The sequence below is a fragment of the Martes martes genome, assembly GCF_963455335.1.
Source record: "Martes martes genome assembly, chromosome: 10".
Taxonomy (NCBI): Eukaryota; Metazoa; Chordata; class Mammalia; order Carnivora; family Mustelidae; genus Martes; species Martes martes.
Window position 1 is genome coordinate 3,397,026 of NC_137898.1, and position 22,329 is coordinate 3,419,354.

Sequence of the window (22,329 nt, forward strand, 5' to 3'; positions counted from 1 at the left end):
CAGCCACCCTTGGACCCAAGCACAGTGGCCTCACGTCACATTAGCCAACAAAGAGACAAGCGTCCTCTGGTCTGTCTGTACCCAGAATAGCCCTGGAGGGTATGTAAGCCAGATTCCTTTAACGTTTTGATCCTGGGTGGGTGGAAATATTTTAGGTGTTACTCATGCCTCAAAGCACCATTTACACCAAAATTTGCCGGATATGGCCTTTCTGCGCGGCCGAGCTGTGACAAGCCAGCCGCCTGGCCAGGTAAGGGACTCGTTTGATCTTAGCTGACTGGAACTACAGATGAATGTTCCAAGCCACGGCTCTGCTTTGGAGCCACAGGGCTGAGTTGTGAGAAATAGAACTGAATAGATGTCCCCGGGCTTCCCCTGCGAGCCTGCATGCTGGTGGGAGGCAGGGCCACGAGCCGGCAGCGGTGTCCCTGACCGAGGAGGGGCCTGTCGTCCACAACACACAACACAGTCACCCCTGGCTCAGGGCTCGCGGCCCTGGCACACAGCGGGGAGAGACAGGGCACTCCCGAGCCCCCCGAGGACCGCAGCCTCCGGGCTCCTCCCACCGCTTGGCTCATGCTCCCCAGCATGGGGCCGTCTCGGCGGCCCCGGCCTTCTCCCAAGAGCTCCCCTTGCCTGGCATAACCCTTGGGGGGGACTACAGCAGGACTGTCCGCTCTGTGACCCCCCCAGGGCCACGGGGACGGGATGGGGGTGGGGAGCCGGGGGGCCGAGGCCACGCATGAGACCTCGGCAGGGCCCTTTGGCTCATCTCCGGAACTCACTAGGAAGCAGCGAATTTCCTGGTCCCTGAAGGACTGGAAACTCCTTTAAAACGGGGTAAGACACCTTCCAAGAAGGGAAAGTTGCTGGATGCTAATTTCACGTCTCGCTCCGGATTGGAGTGCGTCTCCCGGGGCGTCTGTGCTGGGAAAGGCCGCCCCTGCTCTCAGACAGCGCTAGCCCCACCCGGGGCCGCGGGTTCAAGGGCCTGTCGGGGCCACGGCCACGGGAGGAGGGCGGCCCCTCCGGGAGCAGAGGGCGTGTGCGGGGAGGAGACCTGCCTACCTGGGGATGTTTTCGTCGACCGTGGCGCATCCGTACAGGAAGACGATGATGCCGACCACGGAGGCCGGGATGAGCATCTGGGTGTAGACGCCCAGCCAGGCGAAGTACAGGCCGATCTTCTCCCCGAAGTACTTCCTGCGCCACAGGGCAAAGCCAAACAGAGACAGGCTTATGCTCACGGCCTACCGGTGTGGACAAGTGGCACCGCCCCGCCCGGCACGGAACAGCTCGACCTGGCCCCGCGTGCCCCTGAGCAGGACCTAGAGAGTCGGGGGGGGGGGCGGCTCTGGGCCGGCCGTCAGGGGCAGGGGTGCCCCTTGCCCTTCTGTGCCCCGGGAAGCGGGCCATGCCGTTTGTGAGGCCCAAGCTGGGGTGCGCGGGCGTGGCGGGCTGCCCGGAGGTCGCCCGCTGTCCCAAGCCCTGCTCCATCTGAGGGCTCCGGCCTGGAGAAGCCAAGAGAGCCAGCCCTCCTCACATTCAGCGTCCCTGGCGCCTTGAGGGGCTTCAGAATTTCCATGGCCCGACTCCGGTCTGCAGGTCCCCACAGACACACATCTGCTCCCCTGCCTGCCCCGGGAGACAGGACAGTGTCCTCCTCCCCCTCCACCAGCCGTGCAAGGAGCCCCAGCGGCCACCCAGCGGGGTCGAGCCGGGCTGAGGATTCAGGAGAGGAGGTTGAACATGACGGGAAGAGCCCAGCCCCCAGCGAGTCTACAGGCCTGCGGGGGACCCGGGGCCCCTTCCCAAGCTTCTCAAGTTCAGACAGGTTCCCAGGTGATAAGTACTCAGTATGGTCAAGACCAACCGACATCCAACCGACTCGCCTCCCACAGCCTCGGAGCAGCCGGGCCGCTCCTTACCCGGCGTCCCCTCTCACCTGACCAGGTCGATGGGCTGGTATTTATAGAAGACCCCGTAGCTCGCCCACTCTTGGTACAGGAGCTGTGGGACAGCAAGTGGTGAGGGTTTTTGAAAATGGAGCTTCACTTCCCAGAGCTGGTGTACCCAGCTGCCGGCGACATCATTCATTCATTCAACAAACCCTTCTTGGGAGTCGGCCGTGTGCCCGCTACTGCGCTGGGCAGTGCGCTTTCGGAGGGGAGCACGACGGACACAGCCCCGAGACCCAGGGCTCCCGTCCTGGCAGGGGAGACCCACATGAAACTTTCAGCTCTGGTAAGCGTCCCAAAGAACCCCCCAGCGGTGGGAGCTGAGCTGGGACTGGAGCAAGAACGGGCTAGAAGGGACAGAAGCTTCTGGAATCGTTACGGAAGCCTCCCTCTTCACAATCTGATCCGGAATTGACCTAAAATGGCCTGACCCTGTGAGACTTCTCCACTCAGGGTTCTCAGCGGTCCCTGTCCGATGCCGTGTCATTCTTTATAAAGGACGGAGACCACCACGCTCTGCAGCAAAGAAATACCAGTGGCAAGACGTTGCACACTCTCCTGGGATGCAAAGAGAGCTCGGCGTTTCTCCCCCGAGATGAGCTGTCTGATTAACACGTTCAGTGAGATAAATGCAATCTACACACACCCCATTACCCCCAGGCTCCAGGCAGGGATGGTAATGAGCTTGGTGGATGGGAAGCCTTGCATGAACACGCAGGGAGTGTCCTAAGAAAGACACCACGTTGGGACGGGTGGTGTTAAGAGAGAAATCCCGCCCATGTGGGTCACTGATGCTTCCCCAGGCTTAATGCAAGGCCTAGGTCACACGGCTGGGACCCCCTGTGCCTGGCCGCCTGTCCCCGCCGGTGTCAGATGGGGAACGGGAGGGAGGCAGGTGGGGGATGGTGCCACGAGCTCCCTGCAGTATAAGCCCTGGCCTGGGTATTCCGAGGTAGCAGCCCGCGTGGATGCATGAACCTGCCTCCACCTCCCGGAGTCCGGAGCTAATGGCTTTTTGTGCACACGTGTATCTTTGGGTAATTCTCCAGAAATGAACAGCGTGCACGAAAGCTTGCTGGGAGGGGTCCCGCTCCCACATGCCAGGGAGTCGGCTCCAAGAACCAACACTCACAACGCACGTGCTCGTTTCCTCAAAAGTCAACACACGCATGTCTGTTCTGATCTCCGTAAGAGGAACAGTCTTTCGGTTTTATGTCTTTCTGTGAGGGCTACGACAAGACGTACTGGGCAGGGTCTGTGTCCTGAAGGACTCCAGCAAGGCCAGCTGCTGGTGGGGGGCCTCCGCAGCCTCCCGAGGGAGTGGGGTGCAGGGGGGCTCCCCTCTGTCTCAGAGGAGAGAGGCGGGAGTTAAAGGCACCACTCCTGGGTGGGGATGTGGACTCTGCTGGGCCTCCAGTGGGCGTCCTGGGCACTGAGTCTGAGTCCCAGGTCCTGGGTCGGGGTCCAGGCAGGGCCCCTCCCTTCTGAGCCCTGCTGGGCATCCAGGGCAGCCCTTCCCCTCTGAGCCCGTGGCCTCCATTATTCTGGTGGAGACTGTCCTTCCTCCAGGGTCAGAGGGGGACCCCAGGGGCTTGTGCCTCGTGAAAGCCACAGCCCAGGGGCTCACCACGTCTCGGCAGGCCTGGTTACATGGACAACAAGAAGCCCCAGCGTCACACTGCAAACAGCAAACTCAGATGACCACACAGACCACCTCTGGAAAAGCAAAGCGGCCATCGCTGACCTGGGCAGCTTCCTCCCCTCCATGAAATCAAGCCACTGGTGTAGACCCCACGCAGGCTGGGAGGTGCACAAGAGATGGGGGCAGGAGCGAGGAGGGAGGGTTGGAGGGGACGGGAGGCCCTTCTCAAAGGCATGGCCTCGTCACACTGGTCCCTATGTCCCCGGGCCTGCCCATGGACACTGGCCTGCGGCATGGTGGCCACTATTCATGGGTACAAGGGACAGCTAGGGGTACACCCTGGGTCTCTGCCCAATTACTTTACTTCAGTGGAACGTTCTTCCTGCCAAGAAGGGAACATCGATCCCTGGCAGCTGGCAGACCAGAGAAGTCAAACTCAAGATTTCCCTGTTATGGTTGGCAGAGCTCCGAGGGTGCACCCTAGGCTAGCAAACAGGGTGGGAGGTGTCAGGCCCTGGGATGGGCCAATGGGGGGCTGGTGGCTCCAGTCACAGTGACCCCAGACCTCAGAGGGAGCCCAGACCTCCCATGTGGGCCCACCCGGCTGAGCGGACCCGTTATGGCACCGACACTATCTTTCATTACCGCGTACGGACTTGCCCCTTGCCGTCTCTCCCTAGAATGGAGGCCCACGAGGGCTGGGTTTCCTGGTCCACGTGATCCCCAGAGCCCTGTACAGGGCCTGGGGAAGACAACAGGGTCCCAGTAAGTACCTATGGAAGGAAGGAAGGAGAGGGAAGGAGAGGGGGAAGGAGGGCAGGGTCCCGTGGCACAGGGATGGAGACAGCTCAGTCCACGCCTGGAGTCACTCCCCCGCTCCATGTCCCCACACGAAGGAGCACTCCCGCTCCCAAGGGCCCTGAGAGTCCATGACTGTTCTGACCATGCCCAGCCTTGGCCCTGGCCTGACTCTTTGCTTAAGTCTTCCTACTTGTGCTCTTCCAGCTCAGCACAGGAAAATGGCCTTGGCTTGGCTGCACCCCCCTTTCCATCCTATGAGGTATCCAGGGCCAGGCACTGGGGGCTTCTCTGCCATGGATGGGACCAATAATGGGGAGCCATAGGTTTTGTCACTGGAAAGACAAAATACTCACAACCAGGTCACTTAATATGGAGCCACATGGGAGAATGAGAAGGTCTCCAAGGCTCTGAGTTAGTAACATTTCTCCCTCTCTCTCTCCTTCCCTTCCATCTATCTACCCCCCCATCATCCACCCATCCATCCATCCATCCACACATCCATCCATCTGTCCATCCATCCATCCACCCATCCATCCATCATCCACCCATCCATCCATCCATCTACACATCCATCCATCCATCTGTCCATCCACCCATCCACCCATCCATCCATCATCCACCCATCCATCCATCCATCTATACATCCATCCATCCATCTGTCCCTCCATCCACCCATCCACCCATCCATCCATCATCCACCCATCCATCCATCCATCTATACATCCATCCATCCATCTGTCCATCCATCCACCCATCCACCCATCCATCCATCATCCACCCATCCATCCATCCATCTATACATCCATCCATCCATCTGTCCCTCCATCCACCCATCCACCCATCATCCACCCATCCATCCATCCATCTATACATCCATCTATCCATCTGTCCATCCATCCACCCATCCACCCATCCATCCATCATCCACCCATCCATCCATCTACACATCCATCCATCCATCTGTCCATCCATCTACCCATCTATCCATCCATCCCTCCATCCAACATCCACCCATCCATCCATCATCCACCCATCCATCCATCCATCTACCCATCCATCCATCCATCTATACAACCATCCATCCGTCCATCCATCCACCCATCCACCCATCCATCCATCATCCACCCATCCATCCATCCATCTACACATCCATCTATCCATCTGTCCATCCATCCACCCATCCATCCATCATCCACCCATCCATCCATCCATCTGTCCATCCATCCACCCATCCATCCCTCCATCCAACACCCACCCATCCATCCATCATCCACCCATCCATCCAATACTCCTGGGATTACCCCTGTGGGACAGCCTGGTACTCACACCTGGGACGTTAAATTCAGCGGGGGTGGGGGGAGTGGAGGGTGGGCAGCATTCCAGGCAGAGGGAACACGTGGGTCTGGACCAACCTAGATTCACGTTTGCTGGACCTGGTGCCCAGTGGTGCCCAGTAAGTGGCTCCTGAGTAAATGAATGAGATCATTTTGGCAGAGATCCGAGTAGCCTCAGATTATTGAAGCAGCCAGTGTGGCTGGTGCCTAGGGAGGCAGGTGAGAAGGAGGCCACAGGGGCCTGTGAAGAGGAGGACTGAATTAGGCCTGAAACGGGGTCACTGTGCCCAAGGAGGAAGCATCTGTAGGTGGAGGAAAGGCACCAGACACGCAGCGCAGGGGGACAAAGGAATGAAGGAGGATAGACTCCGAGGCCAGAGTTGGCCCGGGCAGGCCTGGGGAGGGGATGGTGCTTCTCTAGCGGGACTGAATTGGGGGAGGTTCTGCAAGTCACTGGGTCTCAGACGAATGCCAGATGTTCCACTAAAAATAACCAAATATGTCATTTTTGAGCTAAATCAGATAGCATCTTCAGCTGGATTCCCGGGCGGGCAAGTTGTATCCAGTACCAAAGGTTTAAAAACACGTATGGGGGGACAGCGGGAGGCAGGAACGGAGAACATTCCATACACAGAGCTTCCCAGCCTGAGATCTGGGACAAGGCCGCCATTGTGAGCTTCCCAGGGAAGCGTCTCCACCCACCACTTCTGAAGGATCTGCCCTTGAGGGGCAAACACGGGCACAGGAGGTCTGTTCCCCACGCCGAAGGAAGTCTGCGACTTGTTTGGGAAGCGGGAGGCGGCACAGTGGGCGCAGGGAGGAGGCCGGAAGCCAGGCGCTGGCTTGTGTGCGGGTCGGCAAGACGGCAGGGAAGAACCTTCCGGAGTGGGGAAGACAGAGAAGTGGCCGTGGTGGGGGTGGGGACACAGGGAGCCTGGGCACATAGGATCAGGGAGAGCACTGAACAAACAGATCACTCCGTGTCTCCAAAGGCATAACCCAGGGAACACCGGCTCAGTACCGCTTCCTTTAGAGAGCGCCCCAGGTCGGATAAGCTGAGAGACAGCAGCCTGAACTGCGTCCACAAGTCTCCCCAGTGTGCGGAGGAGGCCGTGGCTCTCTGTGGGGCTGGCCCCCGCGGCCCGGGAGCCGTGCATGATCAGGCCAAACGCCCTTGAGGGGCAAGTTGATCACCCAGGGGAGATACAGGCTTTGGGGCGGGCGACGAAGGCCACGGTAGAGAAACACACCCTCGCCCTCGCACGCTCCCCACAAGCCGCCCGGACACGGCGCTCCCCACAACTCCAGCAGGCCGGGGTTCAGCCAGGTCCCCCAACACGAGCGGTGGGAGTGTTGCTGCCCCGTGGGTCACCGTGTAGCCCCGTCCTGCCCGCGGCCCTCCGCCCGCTCCGCATCCACTCACTTTTCTGTCGTTGAAATCCACGTTTTCGCCTTCGTAGTCTCCCTGCTCGGGAGAAGAGGAAAAGCATCAGGACAAACAGGGGTCCGAGGGCTCAGACCCAACACTTCCGAACGCAGTCAGTGCCGGCGGCTCTTGTGGGCACGGCAGGATGACCCCAGACGGTCGCAGGTCACGGCCCAGGAAAGGCTGGTGGGAGCCTCCGCCTCGTTCTACTTGGGGGAACGTGTGTCCCACTTGCCGGGAGGCCCCAGAGTCTGGCCCGGCCAGGCGGGCCTCCCTTTCACTCCCAAGGGCAGGACGTTTTCTGGTCACCACGCAGAGATCAGTGACCCCACACTCCCATTTCGCACATGGCCAGGCTGAGGCTCAGAGAAGCCAAGTGGCCCTGACATCTCGGGTGGGTGGGGGGGGCTGTCACCGGCCCAGCAGTTTGTGAGCGGGGCTGGGGGGGCTGGAGGAGAGCTGCATTTCTGGAGCCAGCGGGGCGGGTGAGCACCCGCTGGTGGAAGTGGGATGGGGGGTGACGGTCCCTCCCTCCAGCCAGGACCGCTGGCGGGGACCCGCGAGGTCGGAGCCCTGCCCTTGAAAACACAGCAGGTCACCGGCCGAGGCAGCTGACTCCGCATGCCCACATCAACACCACATTCATCGAGCCCTTGCCAAATGCCACAGCGTGCGTGAGACGTGTGCCCGAGGAACGGCGGCCAAACAGGAGTGTTTCTGCGGGGCAGGGAACATGACGGGGGCGGCAGATGCAGGCCCGGGGAGGGGGACGCGAGGGCTTTGTGTGGAGGCTTTGCCTGCCCTGCGGGGGGAGGAGCCGCCGGGCAGTGGCTGCCCCTGGTCAGTGGGCCCCAGCTCCCCACAGGGGACGAGCAGGTCAGAGTCAGGGGTCTGGAGGGATGGCCCTTCGCGGTCCTGGCAATCAGGTCTCTCTGATCCAGGGTCTTACTGGAAGCCCTCTCGCTTCTGCTCCCTCTGACGCCCATCGGGAACCATTCCCCGCTCGCAGATGGGGACACGAGGCGCAGAGAGGACAGGGGCTGCCTCTACCCCGGGCTGCAGAGGAGCGTGGCCAGGACGAGCCTCTGGGTCCCCTGACTCCCAGCCCCACCCCTCTCTGCTCTCTCCTGCTTTGTGGCTCCTAGTCCTTGGGCAACACCCATTTTGGAATGTTCTAGAGGCCCCCAGTCCAGGGTTCCCACACTGCTGGGGCCCCACAGTGCATTCCCGTGCCCCTCTGACCCCTAGCCCCCGTTTCCACAGCGACAACAAGAGGAGAATCATCCCTCTCCAGCCCAACTGAGCCAGCACATGGCCATGGCCACAGGCTATATTTGTCGGGGGATACCAGAGGGATTTGGAGATCCAGCCCGGGAAGCCGGCTACTTGCTCGGCAGAAATGGATACTCGCAGAGCCCGGGTCCCTCTGCCAGAGCGGGGGCGGGGCGGCGGGGGAGACCCAGGCAGGGGGAGCATTTCATGGACGGGCCGGCCGCAAGGTTCACACCCTTGGGTGAACCGGGACAGGGTTCCTGCCACAAACGTCCCTGCCTTGGTGGGCTCGCTCTGCAAGAAGAGAGGCCAGGGGTGCAAACGCTCCCCCCCCGCCCCCCCCGGCCGGGAAGGCCTGCGAGCGGCTGACATTTGCAGGAGGGCCAAAGCAGGAAGCCGAGACCGCAGGATAATTAGAGCTCCCTGGGGGTGTGGCCCGCGGGGATTTGGGGCGTCCAATGACGCAGGCGCGAACCCCGTGTCAAGGTCACTTACATCGTGCAGGGGGTAGGCAGCAGAGTAAACGCCATTGGCCAGCAGGCTCGTGATACCTTAAAAACAAAGGCAGAGGCAGAATTACGGACCAGGTGCGTCTCCCGCCGCTCTCTCTGCAAACAGAGCAGTCCCAGGACCGTGTCAGTTGCCGAGAATTTTCGCGAAGCCCGCTGCACCGGGGCACAGAGGGCCAGGCCACGGCTCTGGCGTTTCCTCCCCGGGTTCCACCAGGAGACGGTAAAACATGCTCTATCGGCAGGATTAGGAAGACACAGAGGAAACCCCAAGAGACAGTCACGCCTGGGAGGAGGGAGGCACCCGAAGCCTGCGATTTTCCAACTACCCACACCTGCTCGAGGGCAAGCCTGCAGAGGAAAGAAAGTGGATTTCCAGGGGTTAGAGAAGCTGAATCACGAGGGAAATACGGGGGGAAATTGATGGTGTCGGAAAACACACATACAATTTGGAATTAGATTTCAGGTTGATTGGAAAAGCCAAAGGAGGGGCCTGCGGGCCCCACAGGGGGGCGGCACTTACCATATTTACTACATTTTCGCCTTTTATTTAAAAGGGCAGAGTCCTTCTTTCTTCCCTCTCCTTGCCCTGTTTGTACATCGGGGCTATTAGTTACACGAAAACACCTCAGGGGACCGAAGCTGCATTCGGGGGAGAAAGCGTTCGCTCACGGCGGTCCGCACGCCCGGGGGAGGCAAGGCGGTGGCCGCGGACTTGATGGCGGCCAGACCCTGCCCTGGAAGCATTGGGCAAGTCACCACACCTGCACCTCCCAGAACCCGGAGGTGAGACTTCGGCGCCCCGCCCCAGGAGGCCGCGCTGTGGAGAAAAGGCCGAGCCGCCCACGCATGGAGACGGGTGGGGGGGGGGCTCCAGGAAGCCTGATCTCGCGCCCACCCTCGGGGGCCAGTGCAGCCCCAGAGTCTCCAGGAGCCCTTTGCTGGTCACGGAACCCCCGGTCTGGTCAAAGAGGCTTTGCAGGTGGTGAGCGGGGCGGCTGTCTCAGTGGCCGAGCCGGCCCACCCTTTACGCCGCCGCTGGGAAATGGTGGGGAAGTGTCTTCCTGAGGCCCACCTAAAAACACCATCTCCTCTGTCAGGGACCCGGAATGACCAGGGTGCCTGAGGGATGCTTTGAAATCTAAACCAGAGGCAGGTGGGAGCATCCCGCTAAAGCCCCGTGTGTGAAAATTCATCTGCAACAAAAGCGGACGTGGGCCTGATTCAGGTTCACTGCCTCCTCACTATTCTAGAACACTCAACACAGGAATGCCACAGGGCCTTTGCACAGGTCTGGATCCCTCATTTTCTTCAGATCTCTGCTCAAGCATCTGCATCTCCTCCTCGGAAAGGCCTTTTCCAATCATTGTTCCTAAATCCCTGCGGCAGCCTTCCCAACCCCTACAAGATGACGTTCTGGCTTTTCTGATTATTATCTGTTTCCTCCCCCAGAATGTAAGTCCCCTGAGGGGGACAGAACCCATCAGTACTTTCTGCAAGTTGAATGAGTGAATTTGGAGATAAGTAGGGCTTTCAGACAAGGAAGCGAGGTGAAATGGGGGTGCCGACAAGGACCCCTGACCTATCGGCCCCATTACCAGAGAACGAGGGGGAGCATTCAAGATGTCCACTGCCGGAGATGACCCAGAGCAGGGATCAACTCTAGCTGGGAAGTTCCCAGACCCTGGGCTCTTTGCAAACCTTTGGTGCATGCGGGTTTGCTCTGGAGGGGACCCTACAGGGGCCTACAGGAAGACTTAGGTCTAGGACAGAAGCCACACTTCCTCCCACCCCAGGTGACCGGGGCCAGTCCGGACACCCTCGCTGCTTCTAAAGTGGTCTGGGCCTACGGCAGACACTTTCCCCAGGCTCCTCCTGACCCCTGCATGGGAGCCCCCCATTCCCACTGACCTAGGACACAGGCTCAGAGATTGCGGGTCTGGAAGGAGTCCCTGTGACTGGCCATCGGCCATACTGGCTAGGACATCGGCAGCCCACCTGACCCTGAGGGTCCGTCATCTCCGCCCTGTGTCCTGGGCCCGGCCCCCAGCGTGCCCCCACACTGCTGCTCCCTGCTTACGTGCCGGCAGGCATTCTCCCCTCTGCAGGAAGCCAAGTGCGCAAGGAGTCTCTCCTGGATTCACAGGCCCCTGCCCACCAGCGCGGCCCCGTGGCCCCGGAGGGCGTGCGTGACGCACAGCTCTCAGCGGGCGTGCACGAGCTTACAAAGGAGGAACCCTAGCAAAGGCTTTCCTTTGCTCTGAAGTGTTTGGTTTTGGCGACCTCAGCCCACAGTGACCGGCGAGGGACCCCTGGTGGGGGGGGAGGTCAATGGGGTGCACTTGGGGCAGGAAAGTTCTGCACCTGTGGCTTGGGGTTGATCCAGAAGGTGCCTGGCCGGATGGATCTGTGCCAGGTTCTGGATTCGGGCTGTGTGTTGAGGACGGGCCTTCCGGCAAGGCCTGGCGTGGAGCTGTGTGGGTCCCCAGTGGGGAGCCTTCTGCTCCAAGCTGGGAGCGTGTCTAGCGCAGGCACTGCTTTGGGCCATCACCCCCCCGCCAGAACCCCAGCAACATGCCCCTGGACTGTGAGAGTCAAAGAGGGTGACGGTGCCTTGGTCGTCCCTACAGCTTCCAGCGGCCACATTTACCACCCCTGCAGGGAGAGGCTCGGACACCCCCGCGAGCGCCGCAAGCCGGAGAGAAGGACACCCCGTTCAACGGCCCCACGGGCCTGGAGCAGCTCTCCCATCTGACGCAGCTACACGGGCTTAAATCAAAACCTAAAAACCCCCAAACCAACTTCCCGCCTCCCACGTTGATGATGGGAGGCAAGATTAGGGCTGGGAGGGGCGCTGAGCTCAGGCCCCAGCAATGTCCTCACCCATGCTGTACTTGGCCTTGGTACACGTCGTTCTCTTCAGGATCTCATAGACCTGTTGGGGAGACAAGAAGGAAGGGCGGATGGTTACCCGAGGCAGCCACGGCACGCGGAAACTGTCCCACGACGGCCGGAAAGGGACATGGTCGGGCACGAGCAGCGACAGCCACCTGCTCTCCTCTGAGGACAGACGGCAGGTTCTGAGGGAGGAGTTGGTGGGACGGGAGGACTCCTGTCTCTCCCTTCTTTCCCTCTGTGAGGCACCGACGGCGTCCTGCTTTTCGGGGTTGAGAGCTGTCCCTGGAGCCCCGTGGGACGGGCTACTCTCCCTTCCGGCTGGGAAGGCAGGTGGGATTCCAAGCTACGGGCACCCGGCTAATAGGACCCCTCCCGGGTATAGCCCTGGATGTTCCAGAAACCCGAGGTGGGGGCAGGCTCTGGGAGCCCATCCCGCCCCTGCAAGGTCCCACGCCACCCCAGCCCTGTGCCCCCTTGACTAACAAGACATCTCACTTGGTGGCCTCGGGAGCCCCAGCTCGGGAGTCTGCCCGCCTCTGGCCCTGGCTTCACCACGTGCAGATGTGTGGTCTCGGGCAAACTACCCCACCACCCCGTGCCCTAGTTTCCCTGCCTGCAAAACGGGGTGACCGCGACTGGCCCTCTGGCTCAGACATGACAGGGAGAGCGGCCATCCTCTCTCCGAGCCCTTGGCTCCCCCACCCGCTGCCAGCGGCCCCCTGGCCCTGCCCCCGCCCTCCTGCATCTCCATCCACCTCGGCTCTGGCCTAGCAACCCGGCCTCCCAGCGCTCTGTTGCCTCTCCAAACCCTCTCCTGAGAACCAGGGCCTCCCCCCTCGATGTCCTTTGGCGAGAAGCACTTGGTCCCCAAGATCTACGAGGCTGCAGGGCAGTGGCCACCCCCTGCTCTGCCTCCCCCCTGCTCTTGTCCGGGAGCACTCCCTCCCATCTGCCACAAAGGCGCCCATTGCCTCCTGCTTCCCTCCCACCGATAACTGCCGATGACTGCATTAGTGACCCACTCAGGCCATATCCCCGGTGCCCCCGCATCTAACTGGGGGCCCCATCCTGACCTCGCTGACTCTCCCGGAATGACCGCTTCCCATTCAGTGGGTCACGGCCTCATTCATGACCACCTCTAAGGCTGCACCTGCCTCCACCTGCCCTCCCGCAGCTGGCAATTGGCCATCATCTTGCTGGAACAGATCTGACCACATCCTCAACCTCGCTCTGCAACCATCTATGGCTCTCTGGCACCCTCAGGCTGAAGGTCTGGGTCCCAAGACCAACGCAATCAGCCCTTCCTGCTGGTCCTGACGCCGACCCACTTGCACACTGGGTGACCCCGATGCCAGGAGCACGGGGAAGGAGGCAGGGAGGGCTGTCGATCTCCATACCTTTGCCTAGAATGACCTCACCCCAGCGCCGGATACTGTCAGGTCTCCAAGGCCATGGGGCCTGACTACCCAAGGACAAAGTTTCGAACTGTCAGTTTCTCTGGAGCCTCAGCCGGTTTACAAATCAGCCTTCGAGGTCCCTGGGAGAGAGCCCCCCGAGCCCCCCAGAGTAAACCAGACCCTTCAGTGACCAGTCGCTGACATAACCACTTTCTGCAACTTGGGATCACGGACGGGCTCTGTTTCATAGCAGACTCCCAGCGAGACGGGGTCTAGAGCTTTCCATCCACCTATGTTACCCGCCCCCCCCTCCGCCCCCCAAGAGCAAGAGTGAATTCACAAATTTGCATCCTGCCCCATGCTTCTGGGGAGCATCTGGGCAGCCGCAGGTCATGTGAAAGCCTGGGGGACACGATCATGTTGAAACACACACGTGACTCGGCTTCCACAGCCGGTCATTCCTCCAATCCTCTATTTCCTAATGATGCAGAAAAAGTCAAAGTGGCTGCTTCACCCAAGTGGTTGGTCTCCGGGGGAGCTGCTCCCCCCTGGGACACCTGTCAGCCCCGAGACACTCCAGCTGGCTGTTATCTTCCCATCAACGAGTTCCTTCTTATTTACTACGATGAGATTTAATTGCTAAGATTAATTAGTAACACGGGTCATGTAAACCACCACGTTGTGGCCCAGGCCGCCCCGCACGAAGGGGCACCGCGGCGCTCTGAGCGGGAAGCCAGAACCATTCTCGTTCTGATGCAGGCTCGGTGCCTCCCCAGGTCACGAGGCTGGGAGGGGACAGAGGGCAGCAGACGGGACCCGGATCTGTCTTCCTGGCAGCGGTCCGAGCCCCGCTCACCAAAGCAACCCGCACCACCGAGCCTCGTCTGGCCACCTGCTGGCCTGGGGATGTGGCCATGAGGGGCAGTTATCTGCTCAAGGTCAAGTGGCCGCCCTGCACCTCTGCCCTCCAGGCTGGGCTTTCTAGGCGGGGGCAGCAGCAGCAGCAGCTCCTGAGGCTTGGCTGCCACGTTAATTTCTTGTGCAGAGAAAAGCCGGGTCCTGAGCCGTGCGTGGCCCAGCTTGGCTGGTGGACAAGTTGGCGGCCGATGGATAAACATTAAACCAATACCTTGCAGAGGGCAGGGCGGCCTGGTCCGATTTCAAACTTCATTCTCTCCTCTGGCCCAGCCCCGGAAATCTGCCTCCATCACCCCACCCCTCCTGCCAGGTCCGCCCCCGTGCGGAGACTCTGCAGCCGGGGCCCCAGGAGCTCTGCTAAGGGCCCCGTGCAGGGAGGCCGGGCACAGGTGCTGGGGCGTCTAGAGTCCCCCTGCCCTTTCCTGTGGCTCCACCTGGGGGAGGAAGGGCAGGGCTTCCCTTGCTCCCCCCCCCCCCCAAGCCGCCCCGTCTGCTTTATTATTCTAATTATCGCTGTCCCAGGCAATTAGAGCCAGCCTCCACCTGGACGAGCTTTGCTGAAATGAAATTATCACCGGCTTCTCCCAGGGGCCGCCTTGCTGGGGAGCCAGCGAGTCCCACAAGCCGTACTTACTATCGTGCTCCGGGTTTTGCTGTCGAAAAAGGAATCCTTGTCAGAGAGGTCAAATCTGTTGAAAGAGTGAGAAGAAAGAGACACACAGTGCACCGGAGTCGGCTCTCTGGGTTTCCAAGGCTCTGGGAAAGCACACGGTCCCCGTGAGCCATGACCATGACACTGGGTAGGTGTGCCAGGTGTGCCCCGACCCTGGGCATCCGGAACAGTCCGTGTCACTCCCCCAGCCCCCTCTGGGAGGCCTGGATACCCACACCTCCCCCCAAGGATCTGCTTCCCTCCGACGATGCCCTCGGTCTCTGGGTCAACGCTGCCAGCGGTGGGGACAGTGCCGTCCCACCATCAGATGCTGCCAGCCCTGAAGACAATCTCCCAATACTCCACAAAGAGTGTCAGTCCTGAGGTCTTGGCCCCCACATATTTCCTAGGTTGCCTGAGGGCAGAGGGGAGCCTCTGGGAGAGGTCGCCCACTGCCCCAGGCACTCAGGGTACAGCCAGGGAGGGGGGCTCTGTCCCCATGGAGCCTGGAGCTCAGCTGGGCCTGGCAAGGGGGTTCTAAGCGAGGCAGCCAGGGCAGAGCCAAGGGAGGCCCGGGGTGCTGCAGGTCCTAGAAAGAGGGCACCCTGGGATCCCCCGTCCTGCAGCTGGTGTAAGGAGCTGGGCTTGGAGCCGCTTTTTACAAATGTCTTATTTGGGATCCCAGGGACGATCAGGAGGTTGGAGAAATAACCGCCGAGGCCAGCGCTTGGCCCCTCCCCGTGACTCACACATTTGCCAGAGCCGAAGCCCCAGCTCTGAGCTGAGAAACAGCTCTCTGCGTCCCGTGAGACCAGTGGCATCCTGGAGAGCCCCCCTGCCCTGCTTGTCATGCACGTCCCTGTGGGTCCTAGAGCCCAAGTTCTCTCTGTTCCCACCACTGCCCACACTCCAGCTCTGAGCAGCGAGGCCCCACCGACCCAGAGGGCGATGCCCCACTGCCCCTCGGGAGCAGGGTAGGATGGAAGGTTCCAGAACAGGTGCAGCCCTGCCGGGCGACCCTGCTGGCAGCAGGTCCCCTGAGCCTCAGCCTCCAGCTGTGGCTGCCTTTGTCCCTGCTTCCCAGAGCTCGGCCCCTTCGGGAGGCCTGGTTAGCCAAGCCCTCTCACAGGAACATGGACCCCAGAGGGATGGGGCTGCCGGGGAGCGGAGAGATGCCCAGGTCCCTGCTTTGGGGCTTTGAACCAAGCCGCATACACGCCCTCCCTTGAGCCGTGTGTTTCCCTGAATGTCCCCCGACAAGAGGACAAGACTCGTCACCCCTCCATTCCTTAGTTAACAGCGATCTTGGAGAATATCCTTGAATCTCTTCTGTACTCAAGACCTATAAACTGTTCAGAGAAAGTGCTTCAGGGGCTGAAACCCCACTGCTCTGGGAGGACGGAGAGCTTCTCTGGCCCCAGGGGACTGTCTTACAACCTGCATTTCCCCTGTCCTGTACCACGCTGCGGGGTCCACACAGTACGGCCCTCCAGGAAGGGGCAAGCTGGGCGGGATGGGGGAGGGGGGAGATTCCCACTTACAGGTGCTGCTTCTCCCGGGAGAAGGGGTAGGAGAGTCTCTTTGTGGTCTGGGGTCTGTGCTCGGCCACCTTGGGCTGGATGGGGTCCGTGATTTTCTGGAGCACGGAGCTGATCTTTTTCAGGAGGCCCCGGGTCTCGTTAATGTGGTAGAGCTGCAGACCAGATTGGGAGGGGGCGTCCGCGTCATCTGCTGGGCCGTGACCCTTGGAATCTATTCTCAGACGGTCACAGGACCGTCCGCTCCCCCGCCCCACCGAGATGGCACGTCCTGGGAACAGAACTCGGGGAGGCAGAGTAGCCCCACTGCGCCCGGTTTCCAGATAAACCCTCCAAGCTCTGACTTCCAAGACTGTCCCCGCAACGTACAATCACAACGCGTCCCAGAAAACCTGCCTCTGGTCTTGGCTTTGTCTCAAAAGAGGTAGCCCACAGGGTCTCAGTGGATTTGGGGGGCCAGGGGCTGACTGACCCCCGAGAACAGCTTCGCCCCCACCCCCCGCTTTCCTTTCTACGCAGGAAGGAGAACACGGCCGCCTCGCTGGGCTCAGGAGCCCGCTGTCAGACGCGCCTCAGCCCGAAGCGTTCAGAGATGAAAAAGAAAGTCCCTGCAGGCCAGGTGGCATGATTAGAGGGGGCTGGTGGGTTAGCCACGACACCGCGGGGAGGAAACACCGAGCGGGAAGTCTCAGCGTGTCTGTGTCTGTAACAGGTGCCCCTGACGCCCCTCCCGCGCCAGCTCTCAGTGAGTGTGGTCTGGGGTCTCCGAACACCCCCCACCCCCAGGCTCCGAAATCAGGACGTGGGCGCCCACTGCCTGCCCCCTGGGTGGCACCGAAGGTCGCTTGGTTTCCCACCACCGAGCCCCGCCAGATGAGGTTCTCTGCCGGGCACCTGCGGACCAGGGGGCCACGCCCCAGCACCCACCTTCTTTGTGGGCATCTTCAGCTTCAGGAACTCGGCCTCTCTGCACAGCACGTTCCAGGGCGCGTGGATCTTTACAAATCCGACCCCGTGAATCTTGGTCTGGGGGAGAGAAAGCCTCTGTGAGTGTGGACAGCTCCGGGTTGGGAACCGTCGGCACGAGCCAGGTTGACAGGTCAGCGGCCCCTTTCTCACCCCTCCGGGCACCTCCTCGATCTGTTCCCAGAATCTCCCCCTTGTGCGTGGTGAGGGGCCAGCAGGGCCCCGAGGGGGTCCCAGGGCCCAAAACTCCCACGGAGCTTTGAGGAGCTCAAAGCAGCACGGCCACGAAAGAGGACCTTTCACAACTGAGAGCTCGGGTCCTTGTCCCCTGTGGGTGCACCCGGTGCCCCTTGTCCCCAAGCAGGGCTGAGGAAGAGAAGGTGACCCCCTCTGGACACCTTCCCTCTGTGGGGCCAGGCACCCAGCCATCCCCTGGGGTCCCTGGGCAGCCCGGGGCAGGGGCTCGAGGGTGGGCCTGTTCAAGCCAGGAACCCCCCACCCCCGGAACTTCTGGGAGCTTGGAGGAGTCGCCCTCCACTCTCCCCGGGCCAGGGGAGGGCGACTCCTGCGGGTCTGGATGGACGGGAAAACGGGGAAAGATGTGTGTGTGCAGCCCGGGGTACACGCCCAGCCGCGCGAAAGGACAAAATGCGGCCATGTGCCGCGACGCAGATGGACCCTGGCCTCCCGCCCCATGAAACCTGCCCGGGCGCTGCCGTGTCGTCTCACGCGTGCCCTCTGCAACGAAAGAACGGGAGTTGGTTCTGAGGCCCAGTAGCTGTGTTTGTGACCTCATCTGGGTAACGTTTCCACGATGCACGGGCCCATTGGGTCTCCGCTTGGGGACCTTCCGCGGGAGCCGTGACCGTGCTCGATTTTTCCTGAACACGGGGGTGGCACGGGGCCCGCAGCTCGTTGTACTGGCAGGAGTGGGGACCGCGCTCACCCCCGGTGACCCTTCATTCTTCTCTGACCCCGCTCCCCGAATTTCATGTTTAGGGGAGATTATCTGGGGGCGCCTACAGCAGCAGGGAGGTGATACGAGGCACGAGCATCAGCAGACTTTCTAAGCACCCCACGATAACTGGGTGCCCCGTGGCGTTAATGCCAACACAACAAAAAGCGAAGAAACGGGGCTTGTGCCCGAGCCAGAGCCGTCCACGGCGGAGGGGCCCGCGGTCTGGCAGACTCCTTAGGGGACCCCACGGCTTAGAGCCCAGGCTGCCCCAGACGGAGGGCCCACCCAGCTCTCCCTTCCACCATCCTGGGTGTAAGGGACTGGCCGGGAGTCCCGGGGGAAGGGAATCAAGCTATGGGAGGGAGGGCGTCACCATCATGGGTCCGGCCCCGGGCGCTGGGGTTCGGCCGACTCAGGGCCTGCCTCTGGCTTCCAGACCCCAGGTCACGTCACTGGTCTGGGAATGGCTATGGCCCATGGGTTCGCTGCAGGTTTCGGGGGGAAAAGCAATGGAGCCAAAGTCACTTGAGGATGAATTTTAAGAAAAACATCCTTGTGGGCCAAACACATTCACCCGTCAGCCCGTGACGCTGAAGCTCACAGCCGCCCAGGAGAAGGTGGGCAGCTGGGCAGCGAGCAGAACGCTCTGGGTCAGGCCCACAGACAGAGCGACAGACGGACCCCAGCGGGACCCCACCTGGGGAAGGGGACCACCCGTGGGGCCCAGGGGAGCCGTCCTGTCCTGGGGCAGGTCTGCTCAGGGCCTCCGCTCCCCAGTCCCAATGCCCACAGCAGCACATGCGTGTGCCCCACACACGTCTGTCCACACGGTGCACGTGCCCCACACCCGGACGAAAGCCACACACAGGAACAGCGGTGATGAGGAGGCCAAGACCCACGGGCGCTCGTGACCCATCATTGGTCCCCGCTCCGTGCCCTGCTGTGTGTTTGCTCATTCGGTCCTCACCACGAACCTATGGGATGGGCCCTACCGCCGTCCTCGTTTTGGAGCGAGGACGCCGAGACACACTCCGCCAGCTCCTCAGGTGACTGTCCTGATTCCGCGTCCTAGTTCGGCTCTAACAAGTGACCACCGGGCTTAAGACAATGCAGACTCATTCCTTCACGGCTCTGGAGCCGGAAGTCCTAAACTGAGGTGTCCTTGGGGTCATGTTCCCTCTGGAGGCTCTTCCCGCTGCTGGGGGCTCTGAGTGTCCTGGGCTGTGGCCACACCCCTCCAGCCACCTCTGCTACCACGTGGCCTCTCCCGTGGGTCTGTTTCCAATCTCTCTCTGCTTTCTCTGCTAAGGACACCTGCCATTGCACCGAGAGCCCACCTTAGCCCAGAGATCCTTGACGTACACCTGCGAGGACGCCTCTTCCAATAAGGTCCCGTCTGCAGATGCCAGGTAGACACGGCTTCCCGCCGGCCTTGCTCGCCCTGAATGTGCCGCCGAGAGCCCCACAGGGCTTCGTGCAGGGAGCCTGTCTACACGGTGAGAGGCGCTTCCAAGAAGCACGGGCCCAGGGGCTGCCTCCGAGGAACAAGCCAAGACCAGGGCGCTGAGTGCGGAGACCCGATGGGCGAGCGCTCAGAGGTGGGCCGGTGCGGGGCAGCCTGGGAAGAGCCTGGAGTCCTGGCATGGCCCAGGTCGGGGCGCACAGTGCACAGGCTTGTGAGCAGACCTATGCCAGCGAGAGCTGGAGGACCCAGCCTGGGGGCCGTGGGAGAGGGCAGCCCAGATCCTCCTGCTGTCCTCGGGGAGCCAGTCCAGCAGGCACCAGATAAGCCCTTGAGATCTGGGGCCTGAGTTGGCATCTGGTTCCATCCCTGTGTGTCTCTGGCAAGTGGCGTGACCTCTCTGAGCCCATTTCCTCATCTGCAAATCTCTGCAGTGTAAGGCTTGCTTCACAGTCGGAGGCGGCCCGGGGTCCTTAGCATTCCGACCCGGCCCCCCAGCTGGCAAGAAGTGTCCGCACAGTGAATGGTTACTGCTTGTGCTCTGGACCATCTCTCCGTGGCCACCGGGCAGCTGAGGCCATTCCGGCTTACGTACGCAGTCACCCTTGTCCAACAAGGGTGACCCGGAGGACAACAGGATGTGAGAGGAGCAGCACCCCCGGCCCAGGTGACTCATGCACGTGGGGCCGATCTCATGGGGCGCCCGGAGCAGGGAGAAATGACTGTCGGGAGCCCGCGCTCGGCAGAGCCTGTCTTTCCCCTTCCAGACCCGGGTCTATTTCTGGGCACTGCTCACCCACACACAGACCCAAAATATATTCTTCCCAGTCCCATGGAGATTACTCTCGCCGGTGGTCACGGAGCTGGTGCTTGTGGCCGGCCTGCCTGGGAAAACGCGCTCCTCTGTTGACGTGAGCAACGAGGTCTCTCCCAGGAAACATCTGGCGGGATTTGGGAAAGGGGTCGTGGGACCAGTTCGGGAAAAACACATACGGGATGTTCTCAAACGTGGTGCCCGGCCTGACCGCCGCCCGGCCCCAGCGGGAAGAAAGCACGAGATGGCCGGGTCCCCCTTGCCCCAGCCAGGCCAATGATGTGGAATTACCTGGGAGGCCACAGACCTGCCGGGGTGCGGCCGGGGTGCGGCCTGGGAGCACCAGGCTGGCTTAAGGCAGGGGCAGGGCCCTGGGAGCCCACCGGACATGCCCACCAGGCCGGGAGCTCTCCCGGCGCAAACGGAGTGTGTTCAAGCCTCCATTCTGAGCCCAGCTCACACTGTGACCCGACCAGGACTGTTTCCGGCATTTTCCTTTCAGAAGCAAGAAGAATGGCACAAACGAAGCCAACATAACAGCCCCACAGGAGGTTGGTGGTGGTTGAGCACCCCTGGGGCTCCCCCCCCACATCCCCACGGCCACCTGCGGGCCTGGACGTTCCAACTTGGCGGGCTGGACTGCGTGTTTCCGTCATCTGGCCACGGCCCACCCCCGTGCTGGCTGAGGCGTGGGCTGGGGATTGCTGGAAGGTTCGCATACGGGAGGACCCTCCGTGGGCCAGTTCTGCTAGCCCTCGGCTCCCCGGAGAGCTCCCGGCAGCACCGTCTCCTCTTCTGCCCTGCGGACCCACAGGCCGCTTCATGCCTGGGCACCTCATAGGGATGACAGAGGGAACTAGGGGCCCCCCGGTTGCCACTGCCACCAGGGAAGTCTCCGTAGCCATGCCCGGTGTATGTGCCCAAGCCATGGGCATGGTGCCATGTGCAAGCAGGGACGCAGAGACCTTGCCTGGGCTCCTTCTGGAAGGGGAAGCCCAGGAGGGGCTTGGGCCCCGACCCCCGATGGCCACTGGGCCTCAATGTCCTCGGCTTCCAACAGGGACCCTGCCCCCTCCGGACCCTGGCCTCGGGATATCGGGGCTGTGCTGGGGGAGGAGGCCCACTTTCTTGGCACCAGGCGTGTGTCGGCGTGGAGAGGTGGCCCACGGACTTGCATGACCCACATCACGGCTTCTGTGGATCCTGCCCACGCCGCCCGGGAGCAGTGGCTTAAGTCACTTAGGGACCGTTCCATCGTGTGTGGGGGCGACGGAGCTTTGTGCATCATCAGGGCGATGCACCAGGGTCGAGGCTCAGGCGAGCGAGGGACCAGCCGACGCTGCCCCAGCGGGCGGCCGAGAAGCTGTGTGAGGACTGGGCAGGGGCATCTGCGCCCCCGGCCCCCCGCACGGTCCGGTCCGAGTCTAGCATGCTGAAGGAATACACGACAAGTAAGTCACCCGAAAACAGTCACTCACGGTCCTGCTTCTGCGACGAGCCGGTGGAGGACTCACCCGCCCTCCACGGGAAACAGTACAGCGCGCGGGACAGAAAGTGAAAGAAAATAAGGATCGTGGCAGCAGAGCGGCTCCAGAGGGAAGGGCCGGGCGCTGCTGTGCTCAGAACGGCGACCAAGGTGGGGTCGTTCCCAGGGCAGCCCCAGGCCCGCCCCCGGGGAGCCGGATCCCCCCAGAAAGCTCCCCCCTCCACCCTGGGTCACTTGTGCTGAGCAGAGCTGGACAAGGGTGGGGAGGGAGGGGACTTCTATCCCCTGCGTGCAGGGT

General features: G+C 61.7%; 1 protein-coding gene across 2 annotated transcripts in view; it reads right to left on the minus strand.

The window, feature by feature from the left end:
- The window catches only part of ANO1 (anoctamin 1), a 151,740-nt gene that overhangs the window by 41,633 nt on the left and 87,778 nt on the right, over positions 1–22,329 (minus strand). Inside the window, exons 4-12 of one of the 2 annotated variants that reach the window (XM_080817780.1) lie at positions 17,273–17,371; positions 16,349–16,500; positions 14,790–14,808; positions 11,826–11,877; positions 9,466–9,531; positions 8,929–8,984; positions 7,159–7,200; positions 1,946–2,010; positions 1,069–1,203 (exon numbers count right to left, since the gene is read on the minus strand). In XM_080817780.1, the coding sequence (XP_080673906.1) occupies positions 1,069–1,203; positions 1,946–2,010; positions 7,159–7,200; positions 8,929–8,984; positions 9,466–9,531; positions 11,826–11,877; positions 14,790–14,808; positions 16,349–16,500; positions 17,273–17,371 (686 nt within the window). Of the gene's footprint in view, positions 1–1,068; positions 1,204–1,945; positions 2,011–7,158; positions 7,201–8,928; positions 8,985–9,465; positions 9,532–11,825; positions 11,878–14,789; positions 14,845–16,348; positions 16,501–17,272; positions 17,372–22,329 lie in introns of both variants that reach the window. The other variant, XM_080817779.1, reaches the window with a different exon arrangement.